General features: G+C 55.6%; 1 protein-coding gene across 17 annotated transcripts in view; it reads left to right on the forward strand.

Moving 5' to 3' along the window:
- GRIN1 (glutamate ionotropic receptor NMDA type subunit 1) overlaps positions 1 to 18,696 on the forward strand; it is a 38,798-nt gene that overhangs the window by 13,937 nt on the left and 6,165 nt on the right. For 4 of the 17 annotated variants that reach the window (XR_008440242.1, XM_053996229.1, XM_053996230.1 and 1 more), the window contains exons 4-20: positions 1,875 to 1,937; positions 2,725 to 2,825; positions 3,322 to 3,443; positions 3,910 to 4,084; positions 5,446 to 5,590; positions 5,685 to 5,768; positions 6,921 to 7,056; positions 7,896 to 8,023; positions 8,222 to 8,386; positions 8,636 to 8,754; positions 9,417 to 9,529; positions 10,028 to 10,176; positions 10,891 to 11,048; positions 11,420 to 11,581; positions 13,263 to 13,372; positions 14,387 to 14,532; positions 17,128 to 17,238. Coding sequence is in view for 16 of the 17 variants with exons in the window: in XM_053996229.1 (XP_053852204.1) it covers positions 1,875 to 1,937; positions 2,725 to 2,825; positions 3,322 to 3,443; positions 3,910 to 4,084; positions 5,446 to 5,590; positions 5,685 to 5,768; positions 6,921 to 7,056; positions 7,896 to 8,023; positions 8,222 to 8,386; positions 8,636 to 8,754; positions 9,417 to 9,529; positions 10,028 to 10,176; positions 10,891 to 11,048; positions 11,420 to 11,581; positions 13,263 to 13,372; positions 14,387 to 14,532; positions 17,128 to 17,238 (2,187 nt within the window). In the remaining variant the exon portion in view is untranslated. Of the gene's footprint in view, positions 1 to 1,874; positions 1,938 to 2,724; positions 2,826 to 3,321; positions 3,444 to 3,909; positions 4,085 to 5,445; positions 5,591 to 5,684; positions 5,769 to 6,920; positions 7,057 to 7,895; positions 8,024 to 8,221; positions 8,387 to 8,635; positions 8,755 to 9,416; positions 9,530 to 10,027; positions 10,177 to 10,890; positions 11,049 to 11,419; positions 11,582 to 13,262; positions 13,373 to 14,386; positions 14,533 to 15,933; positions 15,976 to 16,136; positions 16,389 to 17,127; positions 17,239 to 18,696 lie in introns of those variants that run through there. The other 13 variants (XM_053996234.1, XM_053996237.1, XM_053996236.1 and 10 more) reach the window with 7 other exon arrangements.

The following is an 18,696-nucleotide window of genomic DNA, read 5'->3' on the forward strand; positions in this document are numbered from 1 at the left end:
GAAAAGGAGGATTACTAGTGTAGTTATGGAAACAGGGCTAGTGACAGGGAGAGGTGACCAAGGGCCAGCCTTGTTGTACTGAAGGCTCTGCTGACCAGCCTGGGCCAAGGTGCCAGCACATCCCAGGAATTTCTAGTTGGTGGCTGCAGCATGGATGACCAAGTTTTTGGCTACATTGACAGTGCCTGGGGAGAAGTGACCACCGTTGCCTGACTGGAGAACATTCCTGCTGTCCTGCTGCATCTCTGGTCTCCTTGTAGCAGTTATTACTCCAGGGTTCACTGCAGGCCCAGCAGAAGCCACTAAGAAGCCACTGCAGAAATCCTCTCTGTGGGAGTCAGCAGAAATGAAGGCAGACCTGGGCTCCAAACAAATTTTGCCTCTTCACATACTTTTCCTTGCCAGGACCCAATTTCTTTAAGCAATGAAAAACCTGTCGGGCTGTGTCCAAGAGGAAGAAAGGAAAGGTCACACAGCTGCATGGAAAGGAGACCTGGCAAGATGTCCTGCCAAAGACTGGCCTGAATGCTCAGGAAAAGGCAAGCTAATTGGTTTGGAAAACAAGATGAAGAGCAATGTGTCTGTCTGAGAAACAGCCTGGGAGCACGGACCGCTGTGCACCGGGGGTGCGAAGGGTCGGGCTCCTGGCAGGGACCCATTGCTATCAGGTGCTGGAAAGATGGAGACGAGAGTAGAGCTGTGTCCCACACCCCATGTACACAGATCAGGGATGCTCAGCTGGGGCGGGGTCAAGGAGAAGATGTCACACTATGTCCCACCAAAACCTGCCAAGCCCTCTCCTGAAGATACCATCAGGTTGCTGTTACTGGCTGGCCGCAGGGGTTGCTCCCAGAAGGTCCCAGGGCTCTGTGTAGGCTGCTGCAGGGCCAGGGCTCTGAGCAGAGGCTGTGGGACCTCAGCACGCTGCCTGCTCAAGAGAAAACCTCCAGCAGTGGGTGCCCTGCCCTGGGCTCCTCTGGGGCCAGGCAGCACCAGCAGCTGAGGCAGCAGAGTAGGGGAGGAGCAGGATCTCTGCCCCAGCCCGATCTCTCCAGGGTCAGCCCCAAGTCCCGCTGGCATGCTCCAGTCAGCAGCATGGAGACCACCAGGCAGTGAGCCCCACTAGCCATGCTTAGGGCCAGCTTACAGGCACCCTGGTCTCAGGTAGCTGCACCTCCCAGGGCCACGCATGTGCAGAGCCATGAGGTGCCCTGGGCCCTCCCCAGGGACCAGGTAAAAGCTGCAATGCCATCCCATGTTCACCATTGCTTCATATCGCCACGCTTTGAGCCAACACGGAACCTAGAGAACTTTACCTTTCTCTTTTGGATGTCAACAGAGCTCAGAAAGCTGCTCCCTCCTTTCAGGGGGTGAGAGGTTCAGCTGAGACACCTCACTTTGTGTGGACTCTCTGAGGGTGGACAGGACTGTAATGCTGATAGTGACGCTAGTAATGCTAATACTCTTAATTGTAACAGTTTGCCTTTATCCAGCACTTTCCATACACAACATTTTGTCCTTTACTTCCACAGTAATTCCATGGAACCCCCACCACTTAGGCCCTTAGATTGTTTCTGAACTTAAGATAAAAATTCCTTGCTGAAGAATCCCCCAGTCCCTCAAGGGAAAATGCAACTGCATCGTACCAGCTGTGACACTCAGGCTTTGCTCTCAGATTGCTCCGTGACGCTCCCGTGAGAGCTGAGGCACAATCTCTCCTGATAGTGGTTTTTGCGAGCTCCAGCGTTATAGAGACCCTTTAGCAAACAGTGGAGGAGGAGGTGGATGTTGGATTGCTTTACTACACGTCATTTTCAACTGTTTATAATATTCTTCTGTGTCTACATATTTTCTCTGTGCACATTATTCATCAGAGTAAAAAAAGGAACTATGAAAACCTCGACCAACTTTCCTATGACAACAAGCGAGGACCCAAGGTATATATGCATGGAAATGCACGCCGCCCACCAACCTAACTAGCAAATGAAAAATAGCCACAGCCAACAGAAAAGATTAAAAAAAAAAAAAGAAAAAAAAAGAGAAAGAGAAAAAAAGAAAATAAAAGAAAGAAAAAAATTCCATGACTATGTTTCTTGGTAGCACGTTTTTATGTTGAGATAGTTTGGTTTGGACTTGAGAATGGAAACGTAGCCAGCTGACCCTGGAAGGATTTCTTTTTGAAACATGCATGTGAACCAGTAATTAACTTGCAAGTTTTTTTTTTTGTTTTTTTTTTTGAAAAGTTGAACCAACCCCCTTTCCTCCCCAAAGGAAACAGTTCCTTGGTGTAAGTTGCTCACTTTGATTCCTAAAGGTTAACCCTGTGCAATATGTTTTTTTTCATTTCCCATGTTTTTGAAAAACAACACTCGTTTGAGTTTTCAATTGCATTTCAAAGCCTTTTTCTCTTTCCTGTACAATGCACGCCTCTTTTTGGGTCTTGATTGACTTCAGTTTGCATGCACAGTGCAAAAAAAAAAAAAAAAAAACACCAAAAAAAACCCAAAAAACCCAACCAAAAAGCCAAAACCTTAAAAGAGAAAGGAAGGAAGGAAAGAAAGAAAAGAAAGAAAGGAAAGAAAAAGAAAAAATAACTATAACCAATCTTATTTAGCAGACTTTTGTGCAGTTTAATGAATTCTCTTGACCTTTTCTAGATAGCATGGCTCTCACCACCAGTCCTGGGGCTCACTCACTAACCAGCTTTGCTCACACTCATCACAGGCTGAGAAAGTGCTTCAGTTTGACCCTGGGACCAAAAATGTGACCGCGCTGCTGCTGGAGGCAAAGGAGCTGGAGGCCAGGGTCATCATCCTCTCTGCCAGGTGAGACCATGCCGTCCCTTCCCCTCCCTGCTCTGATTTCCTCTCTCCCAACGCTGCCCAGTGCCGGAGTCAGTGTGGATTTGGGGTTTGACAGCCTTCCAAGGAGCCTGGGAGAACCCCCCACAGCCAGCCCCTGTCCCGGGCAGCTGGAGGGTGCTGAGGGTGCTGCTGTCGGGCAGTGACAGTCCCCAGTGTAGCTGCCGTGTCTGGCTGTGCTGCAGAAACAGCCATGGTTACTGATGGTGTGTCCTGATCCAGCTGGGAAGGAGGGGTGCCTGATGGCCTCAAGCCTTCAGCACGATGGGCAGATGTGCAGGTGCTCAGCAGCGCCGGGAGCTGTGGGATCGGGTGAAGCTGAGAGCCAGGCTCCCATCGCATCGAGGATTTAGCCCAGTAGTCGGTGTCACCTGGGGTGGCACTGCCGCATCCTTGGGGTCTGACAACGGGGCCGCCCGGCAGCTGGAGCCCCATGGCCGTTCCCTTCCTGTCGTTGCAGCGAGGATGACGCGGCCACGGTGTACAGATCAGCAGCCATGCTCAACATGACGGGCTCGGGCTACGTGTGGCTGGTGGGGGAGCGGGAGATCTCGGGCAATGCCCTGCGCTACGCCCCGGACGGTAAGCATCTCCCGAGCCCCGTGCCGCTGCAGCCAGGCTCGGAGGAGCCCGAAGGAGCCGGGATGAGCGGCCCCTGCCCTGCCCGGGACCGCTCGGGCTGGGGGAGCGCGGTGCCGCGGTGGTCCCGAACAGAGGGTCCCGCTCTGCTCTCGGCTCCCTCCGCCTGCGTGGGGACCCAGCCTTGGCCACCTTGGGGCTGCCGCGCCCCAGACCCGTGTCACTGGGGCTTTGCAAGCTGCCTGTCACCCGGGAAGGGCCGGGGGATGGAGCTCGGGGTGTCAGGGTGCTAGCCCAGCCCCGCTGCCCCTGCCTGCTCCTGCCTGAAGCTCAGGCACCTTCCCGCTGCACCCGAGCGATCCTCAGCCCGCAGCCACGTGCTCGCTGTCCCAAGAGCTGGGCATGGGAGTGACGCTGGAGCAGCCAGCGATCCCAGGAATGCTGACCCGCTTCCCCTCTGCCGCGGCAGGAGTGATCGGTTTGCAGCTCATCAACGGCAAGAACGAGTCAGCCCACATCAGCGACGCTGTCGCCGTGGTGGCCCAGGCCGTGCACGACTTGTTTGAGAAGGAGAATATTACAGACCCACCGCGGGGCTGCGTGGGCAACACCAATATCTGGAAGACAGGACCCCTTTTTAAGAGGTATTGGGGAAAGGGTCCTGCTGGAGGGAGCAGAGGACCTGGTGGGGGAGAGCTGGAAAAGGTGGGAGCATGTGGAAAAGGTGCAGGAGGACATGGTGGCTTTGTTCAGGGCCACTAAAGCTTTGGGGCATGTGGCACAGGACTGCCTGCACTCTCCTGCATGATTTGGATGTGAGGGATACATCTCTCCTAGAAAACTCTCCCAGACACAGGCTCAGGCAATGGTACCCAGTTTTTCCAGGCTCTTTAGGCTTCATCCTGGTGCCCGGCACTAATTGAGTCCATGTCAACCCATGCTACCCTGGGCAATGCTTAGACAGCTGGGATGTGTGGGCAGGGAACGAAGGAGGAGAAGATTGGGGTCGATGGTCTCTCCAGCCTGGAGCTTAATTCCATGAGTAGAAGTGGGAGAGAGGGGGGTTCTGCCCAGTCAAGGTAGGGGGATATTTCTGTCCCATTTTATCTCAGTGCTGCTGACACGTTTCCTGCTGAACATTCCAAGGGCTGAGACATGCGTCCAGTGCTGCATGCAGGGCTTGGTGGCAAGAGCTGTCCATGCATGGGACAGGTTGCCCTTGGCTGTAGCAAACCCTGGTGCTGTGGATTTGGAGACTGGAGTGTCACAGATGGGAGCATGTGCCTGTGGGGTGCTGCTGCCAGGGCAGGGGGATCGGCAGGTCCTGCATTCGCTTCCAGACCCCAATCTGCAGGTGCTGGGGCCACAGGGGCTGGGCCTTGGTGCAGCAGCCACTCCCTGCAGACCTGGGTTGTGTTGAGCATGAGACCTGCAAAGCCTGGAGACGGTTTTAGAGGCATTTCTGGCATCCCCTGCAGTGCCAGTCTTTGGCATGAGCGAGTGAAAACTGTTCTTCATAAGTGACTCAAGCAATCCTTGTGTGTCTCTGCTATCACCTTTCCAGGGTTTGGGGGCTGGTTCTCTCCTTGGTGGTGTTTGTGTGTGCCTGGGCCACTAGCCAGGCTGGGATGGGCAGATGCCAGGCACAGCACCAAAGCTGTAGCAATGGGCACACCTCCCAAGGAACCCCCAGAGGAAAGAGTGCTTGGGTGCTGTGGGATGGATCATTCCAAAGGGGAGTGGGACTGATCTGGTGGAGAACAAGGGGCAGTGACAGCAGATATGGTAGAGAACATTTGGGAAACTGATTCCATCCACCAGGAGGGGATGACCACAGGTCTATGAACAGACCATAGGTAGCCTTGGCTGGACTTGTACAGGGTAGTGAGCTTATGGCAGGTAACTGAGAGGAAGCCTTTGCCCTTCTCATGCCTTGTGAGGCATCTCAATATGCCTAGAGCACAGCAGGTGTTCTAGGCTGTCCCAGCTGTGTTTCTCTCCATAGGGTGTTGATGTCCTCCAAGTATTCAGAGGGTGTCACTGGCCGGGTGGAGTTCAACGAGGACGGGGACAGGAAGTTTGCCAACTACAGCATCATGAACCTGCAGAATCGGAAACTGGTCCAGGTTGGGATTTACAACGGCAGCAATGTACGTGCAGGCCTGGACTGGGTAGGGAGGGGTTGGGCACTGGAGTGTCCACCTTGACCTCACATCCATCTGTTTCCTCCGGGATCCATCTCAGGTCCTGACCAACGACAGGAAGATCATCTGGCCAGGCGGGGAAACTGAGAAACCTCAAGGCTATCAGATGTCAACCAAGTTGAAGGTAAAAGCAAATGGCATTAGGGGCAGAGCTTCTCAGCTCTCTACGTGCTGGGCAGTGACTTCATCTGCCTCCCACCTCCATGGCTGCTCTGCAGCTGGCAGCAGCATTTGCAAGGCTAGGAGAGGATATGGGAGAGAAATAGAGAAGGTACTAGAGCGTGTTCAGAGCACAACTTTCAGCTGGAGTCAATCTGGATAGGGTGGCATGGATCCTTGGGTTTGGAAAGAGACAGGAGAGAAAACAGCACAGAAAGGGTGGAGGGACAAGGTGATCACCATGTCTCATGGGAGCCAGAAGACACCTGTCACAGATTTGCGAGAAATACAAGGATGGGCTCCTTTGGCCAAGGCATGGTTCAGCTCTGTTAGACAGTGCAGAGACCAGGTGGAAACAGATTCAAAAGGAGATTAAACCCTCTTATGGAGTGTGGGTGGATTGGTGGCTGCAAGGCTGAACGCAGGAAATCGCAGAGCAGCTGATGGCCAGAAGCTGGAGGTAACACTGGCAGAAGGTCCCTCCGGGCTTGCTTTGCTGCCATGCTCTTCCTCTAAGTGTCACTCAGCAGCCCCTTTAGGGACTGGACCCTGGCCAGGCTGATCTTACTAGTATGACCATTCATTTGTTGTACTGATCATTTGTCTAGCAAGGGAAATCCCATTCCCACTGGCAGGGTTGTCCCCACAGAGGTGCTATGGGTACGTTTGTTGTGATTGCTGCTTTACTGAAAGATCCAGGGCAGGACTGAAACACCTGCATTAACTTGGGGCAGTGTCTAGAGCCCCTTTCCAGGCACTAGTCCTGGCTGTGTGGTGTCTCCCATCAGTCTCCTGTTAGGGAAAGAGATTTTGAGGCTCAGCTGAAAGCGCCACATGAAGGAGGACACTCCTCACTTTGGGTGCAGGGAAAGCAAATGTCCTTGGTGCTCTTCTTGGCAATGCTGTGTTCACAGCTGGAATTCATGATCTTAAAGGTCTTTTCCAGCCTAGAGGATTCTCTGATTCCACATGCCAAAGTGAGGTCCAGCTGCTGGGCCGAGATGGCAGCTGGGGAGGGCACCACGGCTCGTTTGGGGAGGGCAGCCCAGCTCCCAGCATGGGAATGTAGTTCTGGAGGGAAATGCAGACCAGAGGGTGTTTGTGCTTCACCTCACAGATTGTGACCATCCACCAAGAGCCCTTTGTGTATGTGAAGCCCACTCAGGCAGATGGGACGTGCAGGGAGGAATTCACCATCAATGGAGATCCTGTCAAAAAAGTCTTCTGCACTGGACCCAATGAGACCATCCCAGGTAACTCAGTCTGGTGGGAGCTGCCATTCCAAGAAGTGGTCCCAGGGAGGGTGCTTGGTCACACAGGAGGCCCAGAGGAGGAGGCACAGAGTGGTGACAGCACAGCTGGTCCCCAGACACCCCCCCATCAGCTCAGCCTCACAGCAGTGCTGTGCAGGAGTTGGGCCCTGGGATCCAGGGGTTTGAGCCCAACAGACTCTTTCCCATTGTCTCTCTTCTGGATGGGCACCAGGGCTGCTTTGAGGGATTGCATCCTGAATTTCTGTCTCCTGACATGTTCCAATTCTCTCTGCCTTGATCTCCATAGCAGCAAGGACCCCAAGGCATGTTAGCACGTGCTGCACTGACACAGCATCAGTTTCAAACTGTCACAGATACTGTGTCAGGATGAGGAGTGAGCACCTGCTGTGGGGTGGGAGCTGCTCAGCAATGCCAGGCTTGCCCAAGTCCAACTGAAGGGCATCCCCTTGGCTCATTACACCTTCCTGTGCACAACATCCCCCCAGAGTTGTGTCCTGAGCTGTGTTCAGCCTGCTGGGCTCATGTCAGGACTCCTCAGCACATGCACTGAGCCCTCTTCCTTGCTCTGCCCCCTCTCAGCCCACCTCATTGGGACATGGCAAAGGAATGGGACCCCTTTGTCCCCAGGCTGCCCACACCCACAGTGCTGAGGCAGTGTGAGAGGGTGGCCAGGCAGATGGCCCTGGAGGGTAACGTGGTTACATCCTGCATGGAGCCAGAGCCGTGGGGTGGCTGCTCTCACTGGGGACAGGCACAGATCCTGTGTGGGGTCCCTGGCTGGGGCTGCCTCCCCTCATCCCGTTCTGTCCCTCCCCCAGGCCGTCCCACCGTGGCACTGTGCTGCTACGGCTTCTGCATCGACCTGCTCATCCGCCTGGCAGGTGTGATGAATTTCACCTATGAGGTTCACCTGGTGGCTGATGGTAAATTTGGTACCCAAGAGCGGGTGAGTTTGGGCAGCCTGTGATCTTTCTTTGCCTGTGATCTTTCTTTGCCTGTATTGTGTGTTGAAACACCCCCAGGCCCTTCTCCTGAGCAGGGTGGGGTGGAAGGGCAATGCAGGATTCCTAACAAGTGCAGGGTCCTGGCTGGTGGGGGATGTGTGTCAGGGCAGGGGTCTGACCAGGCCTTGGCTTCCTGGCAGGTGAACAACAGCAACAAGAAGGAGTGGAATGGGATGATGGGGGAGCTGCTGAGTGGCCAAGCTGACATGATTGTGGCTCCCCTCACCATCAACAACGAGCGGGCCCAGTACATTGAGTTCTCCAAGCCCTTCAAGTACCAGGGCCTCACCATCCTCGTGAAGAAGGTATGGTCTGGCTGGGAGGTTTTCTAGAACACGGGAGGTGCCCGTTCCCCACACTGCAGTGCCCAGTGCAGCCCCTGCAAATTCCAGGCTCCAGGCTGCTGGTTTTAATGCAGGCTCTTGTTTGCATCAACCTGACCCTTCCTGAGCAGCAGGAGCTTGGGGCAGGGCAGGGCCCCTGTGGGTCCCTCCAGGCGGGCAAGGTGCAGTTTTGGGGGGTGCTAGCACCGTTCCCCTCTCTCCTGTGTGCAGGAAATCCCCCGCAGCACCCTGGACTCGTTCATGCAGCCCTTCCAGAGCACGCTCTGGCTGTTGGTGGGGCTGTCTGTGCATGTGGTGGCAGTGATGTTGTACCTCCTAGACCGATTCAGGTGAGTGCACTTTGGGCCACTCAAGATCTGGAGGGGACAGGGTGGTGCTCCTGGGAACTGTCCCCTGGGCCCCTTGCTTAGATATGTCTTGCAGCCCTTTGGGGGCTCTCACAGGGACTTAACTCACCTGCTCTGCCCTGGGCTGAGGATCCTGGCCCCTCTGGCTGCCTAAGCAAGGGATACCCAGCACGTGGGGATGTGGGAACACACCTGTCAGACCAGGTGCTGTACAGATACCTGACCAATGGGACTGTCAGCTTCTGGGCTCTGAGAGAATTTCCTCTCAGCCTTCCTTGGCCCTGTGGCAGCTCTTCTGAAGGCACCTGTCCCTGCCTCAGCCCTGTGCCCAGAGGCTTTGATGGCTAATCTGCAGGGAAACCTCTGTGCTGCAGTGGGAGAGGCTTGAGCTGGCCAGGGTCAGATGATCTTTCTGGTCAGGAGAGAGTGTGATGGGACCAGTACCAGTGTGAGCCAGACAGGGTTGCAGGTCAGCACAGGGGATGTGCCAGGCAGTGGGACAGAATAGGGAAGAGCTGCCTGGGACCAGGCACAGTCTGTAGGAATGAGAGACTCAGGGCTGCCCCAGGACACGTAGGGCATGGTGGGGAGCCCTGGGAATCAGGGTAAGGGCAATGAGAAGGGTTCTTCATCTTGTTTTCCAGCCCATTTGGCCGGTTCAAAGTAAACAGTGAGGAGGAGGAGGAAGATGCTCTAACTCTTTCCTCAGCCATGTGGTTCTCCTGGGGAGTCCTGCTAAACTCTGGCATTGGAGAAGGTGAGTCACAGCTCACAGCAGGACTGATCTGTCCTGCAGCCCAGGCTCTGAGCTGGGCAGGCTGGAGGGAAGCCCTTGCCCTCTTTCACAGCCTCCCCCTCTCACATGGTCTCTGTGGGACCTCATTCCCTGAGCCCTCCCTGGAGCAGGCTGATAGGAGATTTGGTGATGCTGAGTGTTGCACGGTTGTGGCAGCTGTCAGAGCTTCCTGCCAGCCCCAGCACTGGATGGGAAACAGGGCAGGGAAACCTGGGCTGGATCCCCTGCCCAGGGTTACCCACCCTCTCAGGGTGGCACACAGTGTGCTCTGGAAGGAGCTGGAGGTTTTTTTTGTTCAGGCAATGCAGAGGCTCCTTGCACAGCTGCTGACAGAGCTAGATGATGATACAGATAGATGGTGCACATCGGCAGCTGTCATTGGGCTCATGTGGATTGACATGGCTTTGGCAACCAGGCCAAGCCCTCGTGGTGCCACTGATCTCTCCTCTCTCCCTGCAGGTGCTCCCCGGAGTTTCTCTGCCCGTATCCTTGGCATGGTGTGGGCTGGCTTTGCTATGATCATTGTGGCTTCATACACTGCCAACCTGGCAGCTTTCCTGGTGTTGGACCGACCTGAGGAGAGGATCACAGGCATTAACGACCCCCGGGTAATGACCCCTTGCTTTCCCCTTCCCTGGGGCATATTACATGGCTTGTGGTTCCCAGAGCCCTGACTCACCATGGCTGTGATCTGTGCTGGGGGGTCCAGACTCAGGGAGGTCTGCTTGGGCTGGTGCTGATGAGTCTGAGCCCTTGCCCTGGGTGGGAATGGACAGACGTGGGCAGGGATCAGCAGGAAAACAACCTGTCCAGAAATAGCCTGTCTGCAGTCAAACTGCCTGCCAGTTCCTGGAGAGCCTCCTCTAACCAACGAGGAAACAATTCATTATGGATGAGTTATAACTAATGAAACCGTCCCTGCGGTGCAGTCAATACTCTCCACATGCCTCAAATCCATTTTCTGCTCTGGCAAGGACACAGCCACAGCTCATCAGCCCAGGCACGCAGGAATGTGCCCTGCAGCAGCACGGGCCCACAGCATCCCACACCCTCCTGTGTGCCCTGCCCAGGGCACTGCCAGACCCATGGTATCCACAGGCCTCCTGCACCCTCAGTGCCACCGTGTCCCTGTCCCATAGCATCCCCTGCCCCAGCACCATGGTCCCAGAGCATTCACTGCCCCGTGGCATCCTCTGAGGAGATCAAGGTCTTCTCTAGGGAGCAGGTCCCTGAAGGAGATGGGAGATAGGAAACAGCTTTGGGGTGAGAAAATTTTGCTGGTGAAGGACAGAAAACATCGGAGCCCCGCCCTTGCCTTTCAGCTGCGCAACCCCTCGGATAAGTTCATCTACGCCACGGTGAAGCAGAGCTCTGTGGACATCTACTTCCGACGGCAGGTGGAGCTGAGCACCATGTACAGGCACATGGAGAAGCACAACTACGAGAGCGCTGCCGAAGCCATCCAGGCAGTGAGAGACAAGTGAGTAGGGCGAGACCTTGCCTGGCCACGCTGGGAAGGGCCTCAGGAAGCTGCAGCTGGGTGGAGCAAGCAGGGAAAAGCTGGAGGGAGCTGTGACCAAAGCATGGCTTGATGGGGCTTCCCAGCTGGGGCTGGGTGGGATCTGCCCAGTCCTGGTACGCCCCAGGTCTCGGTGGGGAGCACAAGGTCTGCGTGGGGGTGGCACAGTGAGAGCCCTGGCCATGGCCTCCCTTTCTGGCCTCTTTTCTTCTTTCAAGGCTGGGTGGCTTCAGTGTTTAAATTAGGGCTGGGAGCACCCTCGCTGCACCCACAGAGGCTGCAGACAAGCTGGGCTGCCCAGCCTGACCCGTCCATCCTCCCTCTGTGTCCAGCAAGCTCCATGCCTTCATCTGGGACTCGGCGGTGCTGGAGTTCGAGGCCTCCCAGAAGTGTGACCTGGTGACGACGGGGGAGCTCTTCTTCCGCTCCGGCTTCGGGATCGGGATGCGCAAGGACAGCCCCTGGAAGCAGAACGTCTCCCTGGCCATCCTCAAGTCTGTACACGGCTCTTGGCATGGGGCTTGCCTCACATGCTGCTCGTGCCAGGCACTGCCAGCCACCCTCCAGACCTCTGCAGGGACAGGGGCGCTGGGGTCTGCCCTTCCATCCTGACAAAGGGACACTGAGTGACTGGGGTGGGCACCCGCAGCCTCAGCTGCGGCTCACAGGGCTGGGGAAGCAGCAGGGAACTGGAGAGAGGGCAGAGCAGGGCAGGGAGCAGAGCCATGGTCAGCCAGGGGTGTAGGCAAAGCTGGCAGAGAGCAGCGGGGCCATCCAGCACGGGTCTGTGTGAGCAGGGTGTTGGTGCTGCTGTCGCCCCACTCCTCCCTCAGGGCTTAGTCTGTCCAACAGCATTGCACTGCCCTGGCTTGGTCATGCAGGGCTTTTTTCTTTCAACTCTGGCTATTCCTGTTACCCAGGGATATGTCAGGGCCCCCTCTGAGTCCAAGGCTTTTACACCAGTGCTAACCTGCAGTGTGGGGTGTCTCAGGTCAGCCTGATATTATGGGTGAAAAGGGATTTCCTTGAATTACTTTGGAAATGCCACACTTGTTGCAGAGAAATGTCATGATGGAGAAATAGGCAGCTGGGAACAGCAAGTGAAGGGAGAGAGCCCTGGGAGGTTCATTTTAGGACAGGGTCAGGAGCCACCAGGGTCCTGCCCAAGATGCAGAGGTGTAAGGCCTGAGAGAGAATGGTCAGGATGTGCAAGATGGGCAAGATCCAGGATGATGTAGGGAGCCATGGACCCTGTCTGTGGGATGGTCTTAACATGGTGATGGGTGGCAGCAGGACAGATGGGATTTGGGACCACCACATGAGAAGCCTGAAGAGGCCACATGAGTCCTCGGTGTCCTCCTGGGAGAGGATGGGGAAGCCCAGGGCTAGAGATGGCCCAGGAAGGTGTGGGGTGTACCAGGAACATGAGGGAGGAAAGTGTGGGGAGCCTGTGGTGGGATGTGTGCTCTGTGCCCACTCCTTCCCCATGAGCTGTGCAGGCAGCTACTGTGAGGACACAGCTTGTGTCCTCCTGAGCTGTGACACTGAGCTGTGACACTGAGCTGCGACACTGAGCTGTGACACTGAGCTGCTGGGGTGTCCCAGCCCTCACTGTGCACTGCAGGGAGCTGCCAGGCAGCAGTGCCCTGACCTAGAGGGTGCTGGGGGTCACCAGAAAGGACTGGGGTCCATCATTGCCTGGGCTCCAAGTGTCCCTGGCAGGCAGAGGAACTGTGCAGGAGGGAACTGGTAGATGTGGTTCATGTTCACTCCCTGCAGCCTTCTCCAAGAGCTCTTGGAGCACTGCCAGCTCATCCTTCCTTGGGAACACACCTGACACACGGCTCTTTTGGCAGCAGGCACTGTCCCAGAGCTGCTGCAGGGGCAGTGGCAGTGGGGAGCGGTGGATGCCTGCTCAGAACACTGCACTGTGCTGTGTGTGCCCACGCAGTGCTGGCAGCCCCTGCAGAGAGCCCACACGCTCTGTGCAAAGGCCACATGGGCACAGGTGTGCATGTGCACACACAGCCAGCATGTCCCTGGTTCCTGTGCTGGGAGGCTGCAGGCAAGTGCAGAGCCCTAGGATGGAGGGCACGAAGGCACAAAGAGTGTTTGCCCCAGCTGCCTGTGACTGGTCCCCAGTGACTACCCTGTCCTGTCTCCTTGTGCTTCCAGGTCCCACGAGAACGGCTTCATGGAGGATTTGGACAAGACTTGGGTGAGGTATCAAGAGTGTGATTCCCGTAGCAATGCCCCAGCAACACTCACCTTTGAAAATATGGCAGGTTTGTTCTGCAAACCTCTTTCTCCCCCTTTGCTGGGTAGCGTGCTTTTGCTCAAGACATTCTCCTCCCCAGGGCTCTCATCTCAGTCAAATCTCTGCTGCTTCTGGGTTTGTGCTTTCCTAGTGCTGGGAGGCTGCTGAGGTGGGCTCCATTCCCATCGTGCTCAGAACAGTTCCACAAAGCTTCCCCCACCTTCCCTGGGGGCCCCTCTTGCCAGTGGGGCTGCTGTGGTGTGAGCATGGCTCCCCTCCCTCTGCCCTGGCCGAACTGTGGCTGTCACAGTGCAATCAGAGCTGGCACCAATGCAGAGAGGAGAAAGCACCTCGGGGGAGGAAAATGAGAACCCTGCTGCAGGAGGGGGCTGGAGGCAAGGAGCAGCCCCCCAGTCCTGAGGAGCCCTGGGCAGGGCCAGAACAAGTGTCATTGATAGAGAAGGGGTTTCATCTTGCAAAGACTGCAAGAACCCTGAGACAGGCTCTCCCTTTGCACTGAGGTGGTGCCACTGGTCCTACAGCCAGACAATGCAGTGATGAGGGATGAAGGGTGTGGGATGGGACCCTGTCCTCACCAGCACTGCTGGCCAGTTACAGGCAATGGAGAAAGGGGGTATTTTGCTCCATCTCCTCAGACACCATTGCAGAAATGTCAGCCCCGAGGGTGCAGGCATCCAAAGACAGCTCTGCGCATGGCTATGCTTCCCGACGAGCCAAACCAGAGCACCAGGTCTGGGTTCTGGCACAAGTGGCCCCACAGTCCTGGGGATGGGGTCTGCTCTGGGGCTTGCCGTGCCTGTCCCCAGCATCACTGCAGCTCAGTACCCTGTGCCCCCCCAGAGCTGGCATTGACACCCCTCAGGTGCCCAGGCTGTGTTCCCCTCCCGGCCCTCCAGGACTGCGGGGAGATGGCGGGGGGATCCCGGGTTGGCAGATGCTCCCATTGCTGAGCATGATGCAGAAGAAATGAGGGGTCATGTTGCAATTCCACTGCCCCCTGTAACTTTCCTGCTTATTTCAGGTGTGTTTATGCTGGTGGCTGGAGGTATTGTTGCCGGGATATTTTTAATATTCATAGAGATAGCTTACAAAAGGCATAAGGACGCGCGGAGGAAGCAGATGCAGCTGGCGTTTGCGGCCGTTAATGTGTGGAGGAAAAACCTGCAGGTAGGACAAACCGTTTTTAGAGCAAATCTCCACCAGGTGCGTTTTCCATTCCTTCACCAAATCAGTGAATGCAGAGCTGTGGATTAGCATGGGGCCCTCTGTCCCCCACCCCACCCCCGTAGCTCCAGCTGGGTTAACTCGGTGCCTGTTCAGCTGTAGGGTAGTGTCCCTGCCTTCTCCCTGGGAGCTGCTCCTGCCTGATGCTATCTCTCCCAGCAAAACTCCAACAGGGCAGAGGCCTGGCCCAAACATCCCCAGTGGAGCTTGGGATGGGGACTTTGCTCTGCTGGGGACCACGTGCCAGAGCCACACCTTGCCCTGGCTGAGCAGGCAGTGCCAGCATGCACTGCAGGTTCTGCCCTGCTGCCTGGCTCCAGCCGCACTTACCAGCAGATGGGAGGGTCAGTCTGCAGCCACTGACCATCCCTGCCCGGTGCTCAGGTGGAGGAATGCTCCAGGGATAGTTTCCATCACCTCCCCTTCCCTGCCTGCTCTGCAGCAGCGTGATAGCCCTTGCCATACCCGGGACCAACTCCAAAAAGAGGTGGTGCGTGCTCTTGTCCTTTGGAGACAAGGACATCTCCCCACACAGGAGCCATCAGTGCCGGTCCCTGTCAGTGCCAAGCCTTCCTTGGTCTCCTTTTATGGGGCTGTTGCTCTCCCAGGCTTCTCCTGCTCCTGGAACATCTCTGTGCCGCTCAGGCAGGGAAGCCCAGGAGGGTCAGAGGTGCCTGACAGTGACACTGAGCCATGGGCACGTCCGTAGGCCACCAGCCTCACACTTCCCTTCCCCTGCTGCTTTTGGGGCTGAGTCCCACAGTGCCCCTGACCCCAGTGTAGGGCAGCTGGAGGCTCTGTCTGAGTTGCCCGGGCTGGTTTTTCCCCTGGGGAAGCACAGCGGCGTTCAAAGAGCAAGAGCTCTTTTAGGTGGCTAAAGGACACTGCTGCTCGGAGCAGAACCAGCAAGGCACAGAGAGAGAAGGAGGCTCGGGGACCCCGCGAGGAGCCCGGCTGGGGCCCTGGGGAGCAGCGCTGGCTGGGGCTGCGGGGGGGCTGCCCGAGAGCAGCGAGGGGAGCACGAGGCCAGGCTGCTGCATCCTGAGAGCTCGCTGGGTTCAGTTCACTGGAAAGAGTCTCGGAAAAGCCATTTCTCAATTTTTTTTCTCCTTTTTTTTCCTTTTTTTTTTCTTTGCTTCCAAAAAGCAGCAGCACCGAGGGGGTTAAGGCTGCTGGGACAGAGCACACTAGTCGCACTGCCATTTTTCACTTGCCAACCTTCTAGAAAATACTGCACTGGGTCCTTGGGCAGAGTCTGTGGGACTGTGAGCAAAGCATGCTGCCCTGTGGGGGTAAACAGCCTCATGGTAAAGAGCCGTTTGACATTGTAAGACTTTTCCACAGGAGGAAACGTCAGAGCACTAGTATCTGGTACATTGCTAGAAGGTAGGCAAGTGGAAAGATTTATTTGTTAAAACAAACAAACAAAAATAATGGTTTTTGGGATCACAGTTTTGCCATGGCTATTTCCTGAGATGCCATGGAAGAAAAAGACATTTCATTCCATTCATCTTGCTTTCCTTTCCGTTTGTGCATGTCCGCAAAAGAGAGAACTGAGAAGGAGGAGCAAATGTATCCCCGAGCATGCTCTACGCACCAGCGGGATACATTTTGGTTACCCCCGTGCGGTAGCAGAGCCAGACCTGGTCACTCCGTCCCCCGTCGGAAAGGTCACACTCATTGGCACGAAAGCAATTGGGGAGGACTCGTTGCCAGCGCCCAGCGCCGAGCGTGGCCGGGCTCCCCGGCCCGCGGCCCCCGCACCATGGCGGCTGGTGCTCCCAGCCTGCGCCAACCAGGTCCGACTCGCTAACTCCAACGCCTACATTTTTCAGTTCTGTTTCTCTTTGAGTTCATCCCGACCCGACGACATCATGGCACTAACGCTTTGCTTCCTCCCTTTCTTTTCCTTTGTAGTTTTTTTTTTTAATTTTCTTTTTCTTCCAGTTTCCTTTTTGTTTTTTAGCCTGTTTTACTTTGGAAAACAAACCAAACCACTACCGACAACCACGTTCGGCTTTGCACAACTGCATCATTTGAATTTTTGAACACATTTTTTTTACAGAATATTCATACAATGACTTCTCTTTCAATGCAGTCCTCTCTCTCTCTTGTGGCACTAGGATTCAGCCTCAGAAAAGGCCCTGAGCACTTTTTTTTTTTTAGTGGTAGGTGCAGCATCTCATGTCTCGGTCCAGCCAGGCTAGTGGTGGAAGCGAGGGGCAGGGCACCAGGCAGAGCATCCCTAGGAAGCGAGGTCACCTGTGCCAGCCTGGCTGCAGACACCAGGAGAGCAGGGCTACTTCCCAGAGGGGTTCCCAGCGCTCCAGATGCGAGGCCGGCCCCCCGTAGCTGTAGCAGTGTGGTGGCTGTGCTGTAGCCCTGGGTCACGGAGGCCCTTGGAGCACTGGGAGTGGCAGAACACCTCCAGTAGCTTTCTCACCTAAATGAAGGCCATGACACGGGGCAGTATTCAAATAGATTTAGAGTTTCCAACAACACACTAGAGATCTAATTACTTATACATATTCATTTTAGGATAGAAAAAGTGGTAGAGCAGAACCTGACCCTAAAAAGAAAGCCACTTTTAGGTCCATCACCTCCACCCTGGCCTCCAGCTTCAAGAGACGTAGGTCCTCCAAGGATACGGTAAGAGGAAGAAGAACAATTCTGCCCTCTCTCTTTCTCTCTCTTTCTCTCTTCTGCCATCCCATCGACTGCCACACACCCATCCCGAAGCTGCCAGTGTACATGCATAGCTCATGTTCGTCACCAGTCAGTCAGTCAGTCAGTGAGTCAGTCATCCCGTGTACCTGAAAGGATGCTGGGATCCTGGAGGGCAGGCAGGAGGTGGCTTGGAGTCCTGTGATGAGTTGGGAGATGCAACCGAGTTTTTGTTTTGTTTTTTTGTTTTCTTTTTGCCTGGATGATTTCTGATGTTCCTCTCTGTGCTTCGCTCACCTTACCGGTGCTGACCTCTTGAAACTGATGACATTTTTTCTTTTTCTTTTTCTTTTTCTTTTTTTTTTTTTTTTCTGTTCCTAAGTGTTCCTGTACCTGTTTGTCATTGTATGCCTAAAAACAATCACCCCGATTTAATTTGGGCACCGTGTCACCTCACCAAGAGCCATGCGTGTCACACTCTCTACATGTGATTTTTGTTTGTGACAATTAGCATTCGGAATAGTCCTCGCACAGGAGTGACAGCTGTCTCTGGTTATCATCAGCAGTAACGCAGCTCTAGAAAAGAGATGAAAAGGCTCCAAAGAGGAGGTTGTTAAAGACCCAGCCTTGGTTCAAACTCGTGTTTTCCGCTGCTCTCACATAACCAGAGAAAATTTCCAAATTGCTGCCTCTAAAGCCAGCTGTTTCCAAATGTGCAAATGTGTCTGCTCGTGCTGGAGCTTCAGACACTTCAGCGTCAGGTTGGGCTGTTGGTCTGTCGGACTGAGCCGTGTCCCTCTGCATGTCGCCGTCTGTTGTATGACACTCTGCACTGTGGCTACTCTGTTGTCTCGTGTGGCAGCGCCCGCTGCGATTTGCTGCCCGACCTCCTGGCGCGACGGGCTTGCCAAAATCCCCTCCCCGGGGCGACCGGCGGGTTTGTGCCCGGGGTTGCTCAGAGCAGGTCCCCGCCAGGCTGCCCGAGGCGCAGCGGGGACGGGGGGACGGTGGCAGCGCGGGGAGATGTGGCCCCCGTGGTGGGGTGGCCCGTCCCCAGCCGCAGGCTTGGGCGCCTCGGGGACAGCATGTGGTATCGCAGGGGGTCTCAGGGCCACGGCTCTGTGTGAGAAATGGAGGAGACTGCCTTTGACACCAGCGCAGGCTCCATACCAAGAAGCTCCTGAAGCACCCCTGGAACACAGCCCTGGGGACAGCTGAGCCCTCGGCCGGGCTCGACTGCCACCATCTCACACAAATGCTCCTCTCACTGTCACCTTGAAGCCTGGAAGTCATGGGGGAACACCACACTCTTCCCACTCATCATCTGTACCTCCCAGGGAAGATGGGCATCCCTGTGCTGCTTCTGTGCTCCCTGGGTGGCACCTTGTCCCAGTAATGCCCCCATGTCTGGGGTCCCCTCTCCCCACTGCTGCTCCCCCTGAG

This window comes from Vidua macroura, chromosome 21, assembly GCF_024509145.1.
Source record: "Vidua macroura isolate BioBank_ID:100142 chromosome 21, ASM2450914v1, whole genome shotgun sequence".
Taxonomy (NCBI): domain Eukaryota; kingdom Metazoa; phylum Chordata; class Aves; order Passeriformes; family Viduidae; genus Vidua; species Vidua macroura.